Genomic DNA, 18,186 nt, shown 5'->3' with positions numbered 1-18,186 from the left:
TGGTTTTTCTTCTTTCTACAGGTGCTTGGACGATGTTTCTTGACGGTGATGCAGGTCCACTTTCAGTTCCTGTCACAGGCTTTGCAGAAGGTCCAGCCGGTGGCACACTCTTGCTTTGCTGAAGCTGTAGCCCAGGAAAGAAAGAATGTTGGTGGAGCTGGAGCCTCAAATTTAAGCCCCACAAATGAGCTAGAAGATGCAGTAAGATCATGGAGAGGAGCAGCAGAGGTATGGAAGGCTCAGTGCAGTGACACTGTGTTGTATTCATTGGAACAAAAATTCAGGCCTAGATGCCCCAATAAGAGAAGAAAATCTCTCATTGTAAAGAAATGCTGCATTTGAAGGAGGAAACTAAAATCTGTTTTACCTACGTGGTGTTTATATGATCTTTGCCCCAAGAAAAGCTTTTACTCATGATATGATTGTATATAAGGAGTGCACAATGGAAACAGCTGTTTGTTATTAGTGATGAATTAACAGTGATCAAATATGGATCAGTGGACAGAAGGAATTATTTTTAAAAAACAGTCATTGCAAATACAGGGTGAAATTTTAGATGAATAATAACTTAGATAACATCTGTATCTCTTTAATTTTGAGCACTAATTCAATTTTATGTTTTGTTTTGGTTTGGGTTTTTTTTATGATAAATTCTAACATTTTTTTTGTCTTTGTATTGAGGGAGAATTAGCTGTTAGGCTCAATGTTCCTCGTTCCATCAATAGCTGGAATGTTTATCTTATTGCTTAGATATACTACTCTCTGGACTTGGATTTTAGTTAACACAGCTACTTGTGGAATCTTTTCTGCCAAAAAAAAAAAAAAAAAAAAAGTACTTCCAAGGAAAAAAACAGTTTTATGAGTTTCCCTGCACTTCCTGTACATTACTGAAGTGTACAGACTGACAGACCAAAATGGTTTCAGACCATTGGTACCAGATGGTACCATTGTGATCACCGTTAGCTTCATAAGGTGCATTTTATATACACTGGAATGTTTGTATGTAAGTGATACGTTTGTATGCTCTGTTTCTGAAGCAAGTATTTTAAAATACCCATTATGGGAAAAGATTTAAGTCCTTCCTCAGCTGAGCATATTGATCATGTGGCCTATGTAACGAGGAGCCATGATCATGAGAAGGAATTGAATTAGTAACAGCAAACAATGCTGATTTGATTTGCTATCCAACACCATACAAATTACATGAGTTCTATAATTTCAGGGTGACCCTAGAAGTTGAATCAGTTATAATAAGTAATTAGCTCCAGAACTCTTCCACCATGTGCTTCTTCTCATCTCCTTTATGTTTTAAACTCTGTGTAGGTTGTTTTGCTTATTTGTTTTTTAACCTGAGTGTGATTTTGGTTTGGTGTTCAACTTCTTAACCCAATAATTCTTCCTGATGTTATAGGCTACATCTCGATTGCGAGAAAGAGGTTGTGATGGATGTTTGGCAGGAATTGAAGTTCAACAGCTTTTCTGCTCTCAGAGCGTAGCAATCCCTGAACATCAGCTCAAAGAGCTAAACGTGAAAATTGACAGTGCTTTGCAGGTGAGCTTTTAAAATCAGTTGCTTTTGTGTGCAATTAGTGCAGTCAGTGGGACAGTGGATGAAACAGGGAGGGGATGTATTACTGCAGCTCTGAAGTATGAGAGGTACTGAACTGACATGGTAAATGTGCATACGCTACAGAACTAAGTAAAGCAGATCTACTGAACAAATTTTATATGTGTATCCAGACACAGTGACTGCTGCTTCTTTGCTGATGTAGCTGTTCCCTTTCAATTTTTTGTTTAATGTCAGGCTTACAAAGTGGCTCTGGAGAGTTTAGGCCATTGTGAATATGCAATGAAGGCTGGCTTCCACTTGAACCCAAAAGCTATTGAAGCAAGTCTTCAGGTAGGATCTGCTAAACCTGATCTTTTACCCCTTTTTGCCTTAAAAATAACTATTTAAAAGAAAGAAAAAAAAAAAAAAGAATTGGACTCATAAGGATGTCTTCATTATCTTCGTTTCCTTCTAATTCATCTTCAGGGCTGTTGCAGTGAAGCCGAAGCCCAGCAAACAGGAAGGAGACAGACTCCACCTCAACCAATTCAGTGTGAATTGCCCACTGTACCGGTTCAGATAGGACCGCACTTCCTGAAAGGAATATCCTTTAATGAGTCTGCAGCAGAAAACCTGAAGCTGAAAACGGTAATAGTCCTGAATCTAACCACAATGGCTAAAAAAATAAAATGAGAATCAGTAGAACTCCTTAAAACTCAGAGAACACCTGCAGTAGTTCAGTGCCAAACTTGTACTTAAAAGTGCATATTTTTAGCCTGACTTCCTGTGGAATCAAGATGTGATAATGCTGTAGGTTCACTCCTCCCTCTGATAATGTTTAAACCACCTAGGCAAATTCAGTCCAGTGTAAGAGAAACACGGAAGTCTAAGAGGTAATTGAGGTTCTATAAACTTTTTAAAAAGAGGTTGTTAGGTATCAGAATATGAAGAGGAATCCTTACAGGTGTCCTAAGCAGGTGATGGACTTTAGAGCTCATATAATCTGCCAGGACTGTGCCTTCTGCTGCTCAGGGAAGTACTTTAAAATAAACGGAATTACAATAGATTTTTTTCATGTCTTCCAAACTTTAAGCAGTCTTTTAAAGTCAGCTTAAAATGTATTTTTAGAAGTTGTGAAAAAGTTAATTGAATTTTCAACCTAAAGAAAATGTGTTCAGTGAGAAGTAATTTGGGAATATTAATCAGCTTTTTCCAATTTTTAGACAAGACCAGTCCTTTCTCCTGAAAGTGTCGAAACAACCAACACCTTAAAATGTTTTTCTTTTGTCTTTGAAGTGCCTTTTGTAGTTTTTATTAAACTATTCTGCAAAAGCTAAATACTGTTTATCGTGTTGGAGTTCCATGTTGAAAATAGCACACACTGACTCCGGTGTTTCTGTTCTGCAGTTAAGGTCTTACATACAGGACTGCCGAGAGGCAGCACACGTAGCAATAGGTGGTTGAAAAGCTTTTGAAAAATGTTTACATACGGAGGCCATTAATGTTAACATTGCTGAATCACGTGATGAAAGGTGGGTTTATTTTTCAGCACACGATGTTGCAACTAATTAAAGAAGCTGGATGCCATAATGGACTTACACCACGGGATGACTCTCCTGTTACTGAAGTACTAAATCAGGTTTGCCCTTCGACTTGGCGTGGAGCCTGCAAAACTGCTGTACAATTGTTATTTGGCCAAGCAGGACTGGTAAGTAACTGCAGATAGGCTTAGCAAAAAAAGGGCTACTTCAACATCCTGGAAAAAAAACTAGATATTTTCAAGTGTTTGAAAACTAATTTCTTACGTCTTCCTCCCTGTTTCTATTTTTAACATGCAGCTAACTTTAGTTATAAACAGGATGTATCCTCATGGAATGCAAGTTTGTAGATGCTACCTGTAGTTATTAGGGGCAAGGGAAGACAAGAAATGAAACTTCAGTTCTAATAGTGAAATAGGAAGATGTTTGAATCTTCCTGTTCAGTAAAACAAAGCAAACAAAACAAGAACCACCTCTGCCACTTTCTCTCAGCTCAGCTTTGAAAAATGCCATTTTTCTATTTCCTTTCTCCTTCAAATGGAAGCTTGGTTTTACTGCTGAACAGAAACCAGTATGTCTGCACCAAGTAATGCAACTGGTGCCTCCGGCAGAAGGCACAGCAATTACATGCCTTTCTGAAGATGTGTATATTCTTCAGAAACAAATGAGCAAAAGACACTGTAGATTCTGCACTATCTAAGGATTTAGTAAATAGGTGTTTGAAATGCATTTTGGTAAGAAGAAGCACTTGTGCTCCTATGACCAGTTCCTGAGATCTCTTGATTTAATGAGGTGTTGATAAATTCATTTTGCCTTGGAGGATGCTGTATCCCCCACTGCTTCCTTTCCAACACAACAAAAGCTTAGGGGTTTCAGTGTTGTGTACGCTCAAATCTTGCCCTGATTAGATTTTGGGAGTGCCCCAAGGCAAATTTGAACTCAGAAGTCTGGAAAACTGATGTCCCCTAGTCTAGACATAACTAGTTAGACCTGCTGGTAATTAAATCACTGATACTGTTCAGGTTTATCATAACATACGGAGAGTTGTCAGCATAAACTTATTATATGTTCTCCCATAGGACAGTGCTGATACAAAGAACATTATCTCAGTAGAAGCATGAATGTCTTTGCCTGAATTTCTTGTTCTGAAAATAGCAGGTTTCTATCTTCAACAACACAGTAATGAGCTCTACACATAGTTGAAATACTTGTAAGCCTTCTGTCTGAGTTCATTCTCACTTTGATTTGTTACAGTATTAATGGGTGTGAGGGTATAAAACATGTGCCATAGTTCTTTTTACATGATTCAGTTATGCTTGTGTGTAGTCTCATGCAGTGATGGGAAAGTAATTTATTTATTTAAAGCCTTCTTTGGGTGGAGATGAGGGAGGAAACACCTTTAAAGCAAGAACAATGGATGTCTGATGCACAGGAAACTATCCAGTGAGCACCCAGCAGGCAGGGAGTGAGAAACATGTTTATTTTATGTGGTGTGCAACTCAGATAAATATATCATGGGACAGTATTATGCAGTCTTTCGTTTACTGCTTTTGAGAACTAAGCTATCTGCGTTAGTTCAGAATAGTGAGTTAAGTTGAATCAATATCAAATTTTAAAAAAAATGTTGATACACTCACTATCTTTGGCCTGTTGTGCCATGTGCCTCTGCAGAAGAGACTCTTGTTAAGTGTAGAAAGCACAATGAGGTGTAAATTTTATTTACGCTTTTTTATTGTTTTAGTTTTTTAACTTAATTGTTAGAGTTGTGTGTGTATGTATTCTTAAGGTAATATCTGAGTATACACATGTGCTAAAGGGTGTGTGCATAGATGAAGAATTCATGTCTTTTCAGATTTAGGTCAGCTAAGGAAATGCATTTTTGAATTAAAAGGTGCAGGTTTTAAAATAATTCAGAGGATGAATTGAAATACAACTTTGAATTTGCGTCCTGCAAAAAAAGAGTTAAAGTCTCTAATTAGCCATCCTTTCCTGTGCTAACAGATCTTCATTAGCAGAAAACATGCATTGTGGAGCACTAAATCTAATAGTTTTAAATCTGAGACGTTGTAACTGTGACCAAATGTTGAGAAATGAGACTTTTTTTTTAAAGGGAAGGAGGAGGAAGAAAACACCAAACAAATGCAGGGAAAACCCCTACCCACGAGCATTGGCACTACAGTGCATCGCCTCCAGGAACTGATCTAGATTTGCACCAATTAAAATTTTACTTCTTGACTGATGTGAGATTGATCTGAGATGCAGACAGGATTTCTGGGGGAAGCTGAGGGGAAAATAAGAATTACTACTTAGTTGATCCCACCCAATTGAAATTGCAATATAGCTAAATCTATAGCAAATTACTTAAAATAGTACAAACATGAAGAAAAAATAATGGCGTTGCACTGATACAATGTTAGGTATTATCATGAGTGGATAATAGCATTTTGCCTTGTAACTGTGCTTAGACAGATTTTCACAAGTCCAGATAAACCTGAGCAAATTCAGAGACAGACAGAGGAAAATGAAGGCCTTATGTTAAAATATTGAAATGGTAGGAAATAATAATGCTTAAGTGTGGTTGGAGGAGTTTGGTAATGAGGCAGAGAGAAGAGAATCTCAGCTGTATTTATATTTCACCTTTCTTCATAAACAGTAATAGACAACAAGACAGAAGTAGAGCAAGTGTAGGATGATTGCAAAGAAGCCAGTAATGCCCCTTAAGGCTTATTTATGCTGGAGGACTTTTTGCCATTTCAAGGATAAATGGTACAGCTAATCTGCTAGTCACTGGAGCAAGAACTGCTGACTGTTGCCAAAAAGCTGCTGGTTCAGCATGACCAAAATAGGAAATTATGGAAATGATCAAAAAGGCCAGCTCATGCGGACTGGACAACAACAGAAAGCACAAACCAAATATGGAACTTACTATCATTGGTATTGAAGTTTAAATGAAGTTGGAGTGAATCCATTCCTTCTCAGTTTCCATAAAAAGAAAGGTTTGTGGCAGATTAATTTTCAAGACTTTCATCTTCTGTATAAATTCATCATGTCTTACAGAAGGCTTAGAATTACAAAAAATAAAAAGAATTCAGCAGTCAATTTTCTTCTCTTTACTACTGTTAATTCTCTGTTACCTACAGTACTGTTGGATAGAGATATCAGTTTACACACTTTCATTTTTTCTTTCCCCAAGATATTAAAATGGAAATTAACAGATGATGAAGATTTTGTGAGTTGATTTGTTTTTATCTGGTTCTTTGTATATCTGTATTGTGGCAGGGAGCTGAGACTATTGACTACAGGGGTGATAAAAATAACTAGAACTAATTCTTAAAATTAATTCCCTTTTATTTTCGTATTATCTTCTAGGTGGTTGTGGACACAGCACAGATTGAAAATAAAGAAGCCTACGCTCCTCAAATAAGTTTAGAAGGATCCAGAATAGTCGTGCAAGTTCCATCAACTTGGTAAGTGAAAGTACTGCATTGTAGATTACACTAGTAGGTCTGACAGAAATACATGGGAAGGAATACAGTGCAGTACAAGAGGAGCAGGGACTACTATGTAATTATGGTTTATCTTCCCTAGGTTCCTTTATCTGGAACTGACTAAATACCACTGTTCATCAGACTGACCAGCAGTTGTACTTGAGCTGCCTTTGTACTAGTGCTCCCTCTGTTGGCAGGAGTGGAAGGGAAGCAAGACTGGTGCATAAGGGCAAAAGAAAAGTAAAAGCTAGGTGATGAAAGAGACAGTTAAACAGATTTAAATCCAGAAATACTCCTGTTACTCTCCCTGGTAGGTCCTGGGTGTTAGATGAGATTAATAGAAGAGCTTTAGGCCTTAACTAAGATGTTCTTTAGGAGCTGCTGTGAACTGCAGAACTCTGTGGTTCAAGAGGCGCCATCCATAGCGGTTTAACTAGCTGCCTAGGAAAGCATAACATTAATTTGTATTTTTAGGTGAGGTCGTCTTCCCTTTTGAAACAATAATTTGGAGTTAGAATATTTCCTTCATTTGTTCGGTGTACTTGGTGTTACGAACTTCAGTGTAAAACACTGCATTCATCTGAATCCTTAGTGAGATACCATGTCACTGATGGTACCAGTGGTGTGTCCAGCAGTGCAAGTCAGCCTACAGTCTGTTTATCCAAATTCATCTTTAATTCCACTATGGAGTATAAACTGGCACTTCTCTGTTCCCTTTAAATTGCTCTATTGTGAAAGAACTGAAATACTGCTGAGCGCTTTGTGCCAGTGTTTGTAATCTCTGAAAAAGCTCCACCTGCTGGCACAATGAGAGAGTGCCTGTTTACTCATCTCCGCTGAAGGGGCTCATTAAATACTTGGCAACTGTGCCAGTACTTAAATCCAGGTTATTCTGATTTCACCTCAAATTAAGTCTTAATTCTGTAGATTATTGAAGAATTACAGATCAGTGGAATCTTCCACAGATTATTGGATGTGATGAATCATTTTTCATGTTGAGCATGTCAGGCTGGGAGTATCTTGATTTGGAAAACAAACGATAAAACTCTTGTCTACAGTGAAATTTGTTATATAGTCTACAATTAAAAAGAAAAGAAGCTAGGGCTGCAGGTGTTTGTCCTTGGGAATCCTCAGGCATTCATGTTATACTGCCTTACTAATTGTACCTTGTAGGAGCAAAACCAGCATATTAATTAGCCTTTCATTATCTGACTAGTATGGTAAAATTGTTCAACGTGAAATTCCAAGTTTTGATTTTGATTACAGGTGTCTAAAAGAAGATCCAGCAACAATGTCTTTGCTACAGAGGAGTCTGGATCCAGAGAAGACTTTGGGACTAGTAGATGTGCTTTATACTGCTGTGTTTGACATACCAAGGTGGAAGGAGGGAAGGTACATCTCCTTTTGAGCCTGTTGTTTAAACAAAGCCATCACTGTTGAAAAGACTATACTGAGGAATTTAATAGCACTAGCCAGAGAAGATAAGAGAAATCACTGGTCAAACAAAGCAAGAAACTTGTACTCTATATAGTTAATCTTGTGGGTGCATATAGAGATACAGCAGACTTAAAAAACAAAACAAAAAACCTAGCAGCTTATCTATGTGCACAGAAGTATTTTTCTCTCGCATAAAAAAACACTTGATTTGTATTAAATAAATATCTTTGTTTGTATCCTGAAGTGCAATTAAAATTTCTTAAGGAGAATAGTAAATGCTTCTGCATATCACAGAGTTACAGAACAGTTGGGATTGGAAGGGACCTCTGTGGATGATCTAGTCCAATGTCTCATACAAGCAGGCTCCTGTAGAGCACATTACCCATAACTGTGGTTAATAATAGTTTGAATTGTTACTGTAAGCAGCCAATGTAACTAGCAATCCGATACAGAACTTCGGTTTTATTTATTCTACTTTCTATTACCCACATGCATTTTTTCTCCAAAATATAAACTCAGTTAAATTTCTTTAGATATCCAATGCAGTGTTAGGATAAATGGGATTTATTTGGTGGTTTGATAAATGTTTCTGTTGTTGTAGGGAGCAAGCTTTGCCTTGTATTCAGATCCAGTTACAGCGTGAAATCTCAGACTTTGGGAACCAAGTTGACATGCCATCTGGGAATGGAAGCAAATCTTCAGGTGGTCTACAAAAGACATTTTCAAAACTGACTTCACGGTTTACAAAAAAAACTTCCTGCACCAGTACAAGTAATAGTGGAAGTTATTCAATCCCCAGTACACCTTCCAAAAATGTCTTCATAAGTTCCAGCTCAGAGGAGAAGGCTAAAATGCCCACTAACATAGATGCACGGCTACAAAGCATTTTGAACATTGGTAACTTTCCTAGGACCACAGATTCACTGCAGTCAATTCAGAGCACAAATAATCAGATAGTAAATGGGTTTTTAGTTGAAAGACAGGACAACTTCTTCAAACTGGATGAAGGCAAGGATGACAAAGGTATGAATTTACCAACTGACCAAGAAATGCAGGATGTTATAGACTTCTTGTCTGGTTTCAACATGGGCAAATCCCAGCAGACTTCTCCAATGGTGAAAAGAAGAAACTCTATTGCGTCCTCTACAGCAACAGAACAAAAATCAGGAACAGTACAGCAGCAGCCCCAGTCTGTCTCTCACACACCACTGCATCCTTCTCAGCAAGGCTTGTCACAGCAACAACAGTCACAAAAGCAGCAGCAGCAAATGCAATATTACCAACATTTGCTTCAACCTATCGGACCACAGCAACGTGTACCTGCTAAATGGCTGACTAATTCTTCACAGCAGCCAGCCCAAACTGTTGGAGCTGGATTGTCTCATTTAAACCAGTGGAATAATCCTGGTTTTTCAGATTTAAGCTCCGATTTATACAGTTTGGGTCTTGTGAGCAGCTATATGGACAATATGATGTCAGAGATGTTAGGACAAAAACCACAAGGACCTAGAAACAACACGTGGCCAAATCGTGACCAAACTGATGGAGTGTTTGGAATGCTGGGAGAAATTCTGCCTTTCGACCCTGCAGGTGTGTGTACATTCCTTTATTACTTTTTAAGAGAATCCTTTTACAAATAAAAGAATACAGTTAAATATTCTTAGCAGTAATTATTTCCTACTGCTATTTATGAGATGCTAAGGTTCTTAAAAATAGAGATATGGGTATTTGTGCATGGCTTTTTTTTTTTAATGTAGGTTGAACTGAAGTACAAAGAAAAACTTAAATAAAAACATCAACAAGTTTCATTAACAGTGGTAGTTCTTACCTTTCCTATAGGGATCACATTAAAGTGTACAAAGATATTATCACCGGTGAACCTATCTCATGAAAAGGTGTTTGTTTTTACAGAGGTAAAAATTGACACAAGTTGCTATTTTGCGTATAACTGTAATTTAACACCTCATGCTACCCACAGAACAAAACTATTCTTGCCCTTCAGCACCTATCCTTCAATCCGAGGATCTGTCTAACTTCCAGCCTCAGCTTAAATTGACATAAAAGTATTTCTCTAAGTAAGTTAGTAGCAGTGGCAACACTTTGTTTCTGTACAGCTGTCAGGTAGCTCTGTTCCTTGCTAATACAATAAAGGATGTCAAGAAACAAACGTAACTTATTTGTTTTAGTTTTAATTTGCATGCAGCACAACATTAGAGCTTTCCTTCAAATGCTGAACTGAATGTAGGGGAGCAATCACATGAACAAAAGGTTTCTGTTTTCCAAGCTGTGCACTGTGAGACTTTTTGTGTTAAGAATTACAGTTTGTTTTCAGTAAATATCAGTCTTACCCTGAACTGCAAAGTATTTCAGGATCAAAATGTTTTCAGAATGGCTGTGGTCTTTGTAAGAAATAGGAGCTTCTGGGCTGCATGTTCTAATGAGATCAGTCTGAGCTTTTGATCTCTTGAGTAGCAAACCAAATCACACCATGGATGGACATCATGTTGTGATCCTGAATAAGCAGTAATAATTCAAATATTATTTTCCTGAAATTGGATAAGCATCCAGTCTTCAATTTTGTCAGTATCTGCTGCTGGACCTTTCCAGGCATAGGCATGTTCATAGTCACAAAATACTCCTCTTCAGAGAGGATGAAAGGGGCAGGTGCAGATGAGATGAGAATTCCAGGTGAGAATTATTACCATGTACAACACATTTACTTTTTAATAAAACATTTCCTATTCAGTGTTCAGTGCTCCATCATGAAGTATAAATAGTTTAGCATTGACTATCAGTGAGAAGGAACTTCTTTTCTACTGGGGTATGGCCAGGTCTAGAGGATTAAATGAAAGGGTTAAACACAGTAAAAAAAAGCTGAATGTCAGCTGCTGACTTCATGATTTCTTTTATTTAGTTGGGTCTGATCCAGAATTTGCCCGTTATGTTGCTGGGGTCAACCAGGCTATGCAACAAAAAAGGCAAGCACAGCACGTCCGTCGTCCAAGCAACACACGAAGCAACTGGCTTCTGCCTGATGATCCTCACAAAACCTGGCCCTTTCCTGAGTATTTCACAGAAAGGTAAGAGCTGGTCAAGCTTCTTTTTTTTATTATTATTATTTGGGTCAGTTCTACACTCACAGCTTGGCAAGATATGGGAATAAGAGATATTTTTTTTTCTGATTGCTGCTGCACCTGTAAAAGCTGCAGCTCATGGCAAGAGTGAGAAATCCGAGGGCATTTTCTAGCTCAGTTACACAGTGAAAGAGCTGAGTGCTTAGTGACTGCAAAACCAAGAATCTTTTGTTTTTCTTTCATAACCAGGACAGACAGATATTAGCAGAATATATATGAACTGACTGTAACAGTTAATTAGTGATATGATTGCTCAGAAGTAAATACATGAAAGTATGTGTTAGTTCTACATTTAACAAAATATGGAAATGTCCTGGTGCCCTGAGGTATCATCTGTCACAGAGATTCAGCATAACCAACTAGAGCATACAGTCTGGACCAAGCATTATAAATACAAGGACTAATAAAATGTTTTGTCTTACAGTGATGTGACAAACAGCTGGTCTGGTACTCAAGGAGATTCTGCCAGCTCGAGTGATGAGACCTCCTCAGCCAATGGGGACAGCTTGTTCTCCATGTTCTCAGGGCCAGACCTCGTCGCTGCTGTAAAGCAGAGAAGGTTAGAAAAATGAATAGAAATGCATATCGCTTTATAAAAATGTGTGGTGTTTTGATAATTTGAGTGCCCACATAATTGACTCCTGTTACTCAGATAAAACTGTCTGAATGTTGATTTGTGTGCTATGCTGATGCGAGTCAGTGTATAGTGTGTATGATCTTAGTGCTAGGGGTTCACAAATTGAGTTATATTAGCAGATAAATCTTAATACACATTAGCATGTGTACAGATAGCCAGCTATTGGCTGAAACTGATTATGTCTAGAAAGAGCTGACATATGCCCTGTAAGATACTCGATTTGGGATGACGCTTCTTCCTAAAGTACTGGGGTCTTAGAGATCATCTTTGAATTGGTTTTATAAACTGTGCTGCAGTGTAGCTTTGTCATGCACCTACACTCATTTTGATACCAGCAATTCCTATTCCCTGGCTTCTCCTGTAGCTTTATGGCACTTGATAATACTGCCCATAATGTATAAACTTCTGTCTAACATTGCCCACCACCACTATTTCACCGGCTGTCCGGTAAGACAGGGTGGAACTACAGAATGGTACTCTAATGGCAGATTAATGCGTGTGACTCATTTAAAAACAAGTAAACCAAACTAAATGTTGTTTTCTTTGTGCAGAAAACACAGTAGTGGAGAACAGGAACCTAGTACGCTACCATCTCCACCTCTTCTTTCTGCAGCAGATGACCGCAATCAGGTAAGCGGAAAACATCTTTGTTTAGTCATTTTTCCTGCATGTGTTTTGGGGTGGTTTTCCTTAAGAAACCAACTAGAATACAATCTGTAGCTTTGTATTCCTTACCTTGACTAAAATGCAAACAATTTGCACTCAAGTAGTACTAGATTCTTATTTTTTAAATGAAAAGTACCAAATTTAAAATCGGAAATAATTTAACTTTTTACTTGTAGCAGAAATTATAATAGAAAACCCAAATTGTTCAAGCTAAGAGACAACACATTCAATTTCAGTTTTCTCTACACAAACAATTAAAGTACCACCAGATTGGCTCTTGCAGCCAAGAGGGGCAGTGGTGTGTTCAGAATAGCATGGCCAGCAGGTCGAGGGGTTACCCTCTGCTTGTACTGCCCTGGCAAGGTGACATGTGGAGTACTGTGTCCAGGTCTGGGTTCCCCAGAAAGACAGGGAATTTCTAGAGAGAGACCAGCAGAGGGCCACAATGACAATTAGAGGCCTGGAGATTTCCCGTGGGAGGAAAGTGAGACTTGGGAGTGTTCTGTATGGAGAAGATGGGTAGTGGAGAGTGGGTAGGTATCAGTGTTTGTAAGTACTTAAAACATTTGAAGGGTGGGAGTCCTTTCAGTGGTGCCCGGCAGTAAGTCAACGGGCAGTGAGCACAAACTGGAACACAGAAAGTTCCATGAGGAAACGCCACTGGGGTGGGTTGTCCAGAGTGGTTGTGGAGTCTCCTTCTCTGGAGATGCTCAAAACCTGCCTGAACACATTCCTGTGCACACTACTGTAGGGAATTGCTTAGCAGAGGGGTGGGACTTGATGACCTCCAGAGGTCCATTCCCACCCCTGCCTTACTAGAAGTTTGAACTTATGGCAGGGCTGCTGGTCATCAAGGAAATGGGCTGAAGTATCATCATCATCATAGTATCATAGTCTTGTGCGTGTTGGAAGGGACCTTAGAGATCATTGAGTCCAGCCCCCGGGATTCGAGCCTCTGTGTAGCAGAGCGGCACTGCTACCACTTGCGCCGCAGGGGGGATTTGAACCCAGGGCCTCCGGTGTTGCAACGCGGCATTGCTACCACTGCGCCACCGGGGCACACAAGTAAACAGGTTTTTCAAGAGGGAAATACTGTAAGAGCTATGAGTTGTTTATATGCATCAATTGTGGTTTTAAATGTTCATCTTCTGTTGTAGGGAGAGGATTTGTTAAGTAAAGAAAAGAAAGTATGTTGATAAAAAAAAAAAAAAAAAAACCAACCCACTTCACGAACCAACAACTAATTCTGTTTTCTCAGGATAATAAAACAAAAACCTGGCCTCCAAAGGCACCCTGGCAACATACATCCTCTGTCACAAATACACTACCCGGTCAGAATACGTCTTTGTACCCTATGAGCAGCCCTGTCAGCCAGTGGAGCGACACGATGCAGATCCTTCAGTCACCCGTGTGGGCAGCAGCCAACGACTGTGCTCCATCAACAGGAATTTCCTCTAGCTTTGCCTATGCGCAGCAGCAGCAATCACAGCAACAGGCTTCCCAGCACAAACAGATGAATAAGGGCTTTAAATCTTTTCCAGTAAAGCACGAACGCAGACCATCTTACCTGCATCAATACTGATTGCTTTTCATATTGGAAAATGCAGCACAGGGCCAAACAGTTCTGAAGTACGTGTACTTTGTTCACAATTGTGTGTTGGCTGTATCCTGTTTATCTCATTAAATAGGGAATTGAGGGGGGGCTTGGGGAGAGGTATAAAAACTCCTGAATCTTATTAACAGTGCTGAGCAATATGGCCAATATGTTTGTTTGTACATGAAACAGCCCAAAACTGTGATGTAGAAATGCTTTTAAAAATATCTATATTGCCTTTACTTTCAAAAGCTTTTTTTTAAAAAAACAAACAAACTGCTGAAGGACTACCATACAAAAACACTGTATTTTGTAGCTATTTTTCATATAGATTTATAGTTGACATCTTACTGAAACACGACGAATATGTTGAAGCAAATATACAGTGGTCACTTTGCTCAACACTGTGTTTAAATGTATCAGCAGACAAGCTGAAAGCCTTTGTTTCTTCCATTAATGGCCTGTGGGCAACTTTTTTTTTTTTTTTTTTTTTAAATGAAGTGTAAGCGCAGCTTTTCATGTGCCACACAAACGAGTTCATTGTAACGCTGTTGCAGAAGCAGTTGTGAATCTGAGCGTTGTGGTAGTTTTCCTTACTCCAAGTATCGATCAGCAGAACCACTCAAATTTGTGTCACAAATGTTATCTGAGCTGCTTAAAGTAGATGGCACCGGTGTGGGTAATATGACACTGGTTCGCAGATAAATACATTTGTTAGTGCTTCATTCGGCCAAAGGCATTATCCACACAGTATCCTTCAGTGTGTGAAAGTACAGCCTGAAAGACTATTTGCGTATATTCTAAAGTCTTATTTCAGATGCTACTTGATCTAAAAAAAAAAAAAAAAAAAAAAAGTTGTGAGCTGGCTCAGAAGATAATGAAGATAATATCAGAACTGTCACGTACGTGGGGTAGCAGGGAGCTGTAAGAACATTATTTTTTCTAAAGGATAAAGTAATTATTTGCAGTCAATATGTGCCATTAAGTGAACCTGTGGAATTGGGAATAATCTTCCAACCAAAGTGGATCTGGGAGCGACTGGTGCTTAAAAAGTGAAGAACAATGGTAAATATATATATAGCTATCCCACTGTATATTAACTGAGATTACAGAAGATTCTTTATATAGTTAGAGCTTATTTAAATTTTCATATTTCATCTTTGAAAGAGACTAAAAACCACAATATTTTCTGGTATAAGAGTTTTGACAGTATTAATCTTATTTTTGTATTTTTCTTAAGTCATATCATTCTAATATGTTAACTACTAGTAAAATGTGTTATTAGTTCTAACTACATAATTTTTCAATGAAGAGAAAGCACATTTGTTGTTTTTGTTTCTACAAACTAAGTACATCTATATCTAAAGATACCAAAAAATTAATACATAAATATATATATAAATAAGAAGTATACACAACACTAAAACTATTAAACATTTGGGTATTTAAAACCCATCCACCTTTTTTGTTTGTATGGTGATGGGCTGTATTTGCTGGCCCAGATTGTTACTTTTTGTGCTGTTTGAGGATGCCAATGTTGCCTGTATTTATGATATTGTCACCACGTTTTCTGAAAGTTCATACTTACATGTTTACAAAGATTTGTTTGCTGTACATAGACTTTTTACAGTAATGTGCTTTGCACAATCAGTGTGGCTTGTCTGTAAATTGTTGATGGTCTGTACTACTACAGTTTTGAAAACCCTCTGCTGAAAATGTTAGTGGTTACTTAACTTGATGAATGGTTTTGAGTTTCCTCAGTCTTGTCATTTAGATCTAATATTAAACCCTGAATTTGGTTGTAGTTACTGGTTATTCATACTAAGACCAAAACGGAAGTTGACAAAAACATCTTGTTTTGAACTCCTCCTAACAAGTGCCAAAATTATTGCTAGAGTTTGTGCAGCTGATTCATAATTACAAATGCTGGCAGGTTTCTAGATGTACATAAGTAAACTGCAGAAACAAAGTCTGTCTGCATTTTGACCACGTAGGTGCTACTATGTCCTTTGCTTCCGATTGTTCTGAACACTGGTAATTTTAAGAGTTGCTGCACTTGGCAAACGAGTCTTGCCATTAAACTTCACTTACACTGCCAAGTGCAAGGGTTTGGTGCTTAGTTAACTTACCCTTATTGCAGTGCTTCTGTGAATAGCTAATGCTTCTGAACTGGAATTGTACATTTTGTATTTTAAAGCTTCTGTAAAAGTAAAATATTAGCTTTATTAAAGATATACATTTAATAGGTCATACCTGTTTAAAATATGCACCTTACTGAAAACGAGCAGCACCCAACATTGTAATTTTGGTTCATCGACAAAGACCTCACTTCATTAACATGAGATTATTTAAGTTTCAGAGCTGTGAACTGCCTACTTACACCATATAAAAGTGAACTTAATACACCATACAACCTGAAGCATCTTTAAAGCTACACTTGGATAGGAAGAGAAAATGCCTTAATAGTATCTTTGAACTATTAGTGCAGATGAACAGTGCCACAAACACATCATGTGAATTTTTAGACAAGTAAATGATTTTAATGGTAGTGAGTGAAAACTTTTTTTTTATTTGGTTTTTTTTTGGGGGGGGGGATGGGGGGGGAATGGTGAGAAGAGAAGGGGAGAACTAATTACCGAGGCTTGTTTAGCTTCTGCTAATTGTATCACTGAAATCTACAATCAGGAGTAAGGATATATATAATAACAAGAAAAGCTGTGCTTGCAGTAGATAAGATACAGAAGCAGACACTGATACGCTGACAGATACCCAGGGTGCACACGAGGCTGTACAGATTATGCAAGAAGTTTCTTGTTTACAGAATCTGTAGGGCAGAACATTCCAAACAAAACTGAAAATTGTGATGCAAGTGGGGCTGACATGAGCCCTCTCTTACTGGACTTGACTGTTGCATAACTTCAAAGCTGTTACCTCTTTCCTAGAATTCTGAAATTCAAGCTCCTATTGCAGTAAACCCCAATGTGTTCCTTTAGTAACATGTTAGCATTAATCCAGAAAATATTGCTTTACAAAGCACATCTTTGATTTATTCAGCACCATTTTTATGATACAGGATACACAATAGTCTGTTGTTAAGATACAGGGCAACATGCACCTCTTGTCATTTCTACTTTCCCACCTGCTCAGTGCCTGTTCCATGTCTCATGTCTCAGACATGAAGCAGTGGCTGCCTCACTATCGCTGCCAAAACCTTCCAAAGGCAGCAGTGGTGGTTTCCTGCCAACTGAGCTGTTTTCAGAAATGCACAACACTGCTGTTTCCAGAGATAAAAGCTCAGTAATTCCCTCTCCCAAGTAACTACTTAATAGGAAGTAAGAAGCTGTTCTAAAATTACAGTTCATATTTTAAGATAGAGGGATGGCTCTTTACCTGCCTTGTGCGACTACACCTTCTCCCTCTCACAGCGGCAATCTAAGCTAAAGCCCTTCTATAACTTTAAAGCATCGCAGCGGGTACATGCAGTCACTCTGTAGTTTTCTGCACGCTGGGTGGTGTCGCATCTGCAATAGTGGCTAAATAAATGAGGTTTCTGTGCAGGATGTGCTGGTACCTATCAAGAAAAGAAAAACATTACTTGGGAAGTGAGCGATCACCTGTTTATGTGCAGCAGCTGACGCGCAGTGCAGCCGTCACTCAGTGACCCGCTCAGCGCTCCGTACGCGGGCTGCGGGCCGCCCATAGCACTTACTGCACGCAGTCGGTGGCGCGGCCCTTGCTCTGGTACTCCACGATGCAGCGGATCAGCTGGTCGTTCTCCTCCAGCAGCTGAAGCAAACACCGCCGTCACCGCCCGGCCCGGCCCCGCCTCCCGCGCCGCCGCTCAGGGGGGGTCGAGAGGGCGGCGGCAGGGCCGGGCAGAGCCGGAGCCGCCCGAGCCGAGCCGGGTGTTCCCGTGCCGCCACCCCGGGCTCTCACTCACCCTCTGCAGCGTCTCCTGGTTCACCTCGGCCTTGCCGCGCAGCCGTTCGGGCACGAACACCACCGACATGCCGCCGCCCCGCACCGCGCTGAGGCAGCGCCGCCCCGCGCCTGCGCTCACGGAACCGCCGCTCCCGCCCCGCGCTGAGGAAACAGCCGCTCCCGCCCTCTCGCTCCTCCCGCCTCGCGCCCGGTTCCCGCCCG

General features: G+C 39.4%; 2 protein-coding genes across 13 annotated transcripts in view; one reads left to right on the top strand and one right to left on the bottom strand.

Moving 5' to 3' along the window:
- The window catches only part of KIAA0355 (KIAA0355 ortholog), a 47,401-nt gene extending 31,108 nt beyond the window's left edge, over positions 1-16,293 (top strand). For all 10 annotated transcript variants that reach the window (XM_015873994.2, XM_015873995.2, XM_015873998.2 and 7 more), the window contains 12 exons: positions 22-228; positions 1,412-1,552; positions 1,805-1,900; positions 2,036-2,197; positions 3,099-3,257; positions 6,457-6,554; positions 7,842-7,967; positions 8,614-9,602; positions 10,927-11,092; positions 11,571-11,705; positions 12,335-12,413; positions 13,708-16,293. In XM_015873994.2, the coding sequence (XP_015729480.1) occupies positions 22-228; positions 1,412-1,552; positions 1,805-1,900; positions 2,036-2,197; positions 3,099-3,257; positions 6,457-6,554; positions 7,842-7,967; positions 8,614-9,602; positions 10,927-11,092; positions 11,571-11,705; positions 12,335-12,413; positions 13,708-14,031 (2,682 nt within the window). In that variant the 3' untranslated portion in view covers positions 14,032-16,293. The remainder of the gene's footprint in view (positions 1-21; positions 229-1,411; positions 1,553-1,804; positions 1,901-2,035; positions 2,198-3,098; positions 3,258-6,456; positions 6,555-7,841; positions 7,968-8,613; positions 9,603-10,926; positions 11,093-11,570; positions 11,706-12,334; positions 12,414-13,707) is intronic.
- SS18L2 (SS18 like 2) lies at positions 14,309-18,114 on the bottom strand. Of its 3 annotated transcripts, XR_001557724.2 has the most exons (5): positions 17,984-18,114; positions 17,753-17,829; positions 17,434-17,614; positions 16,173-16,243; positions 14,309-14,872 (listed from the first exon to the last, which is right to left on the bottom strand). XR_001557724.2 is itself a non-coding variant. In XM_015874008.2 (3 exons), the coding sequence occupies exons 1-3, from the start codon at positions 18,050-18,052 to the stop codon at positions 17,527-17,529; spliced, it is 234 nt and encodes a 77-aa protein (XP_015729494.1). In that variant the 5' UTR covers positions 18,053-18,114; the 3' UTR covers positions 16,558-17,526. The 3 variants fall into 3 exon arrangements, 1 of the variants encoding a protein (XP_015729494.1); XR_001557723.2 differs by having other exon boundaries at positions 14,309-16,243; XM_015874008.2 differs by lacking the exons at positions 14,309-14,872; positions 16,173-16,243 and having other exon boundaries at positions 16,558-17,614.
- Positions 18,115-18,186: the final 72 nt, after the last annotated feature.

The sequence above is a fragment of the Coturnix japonica genome, chromosome 11, assembly GCF_001577835.2.
Source record: "Coturnix japonica isolate 7356 chromosome 11, Coturnix japonica 2.1, whole genome shotgun sequence".
Taxonomy (NCBI): domain Eukaryota; kingdom Metazoa; phylum Chordata; class Aves; order Galliformes; family Phasianidae; genus Coturnix; species Coturnix japonica.
Note: the sequence above shows the minus strand (reverse complement) of the source record. Positions and strands in the feature narration are given on the sequence as shown.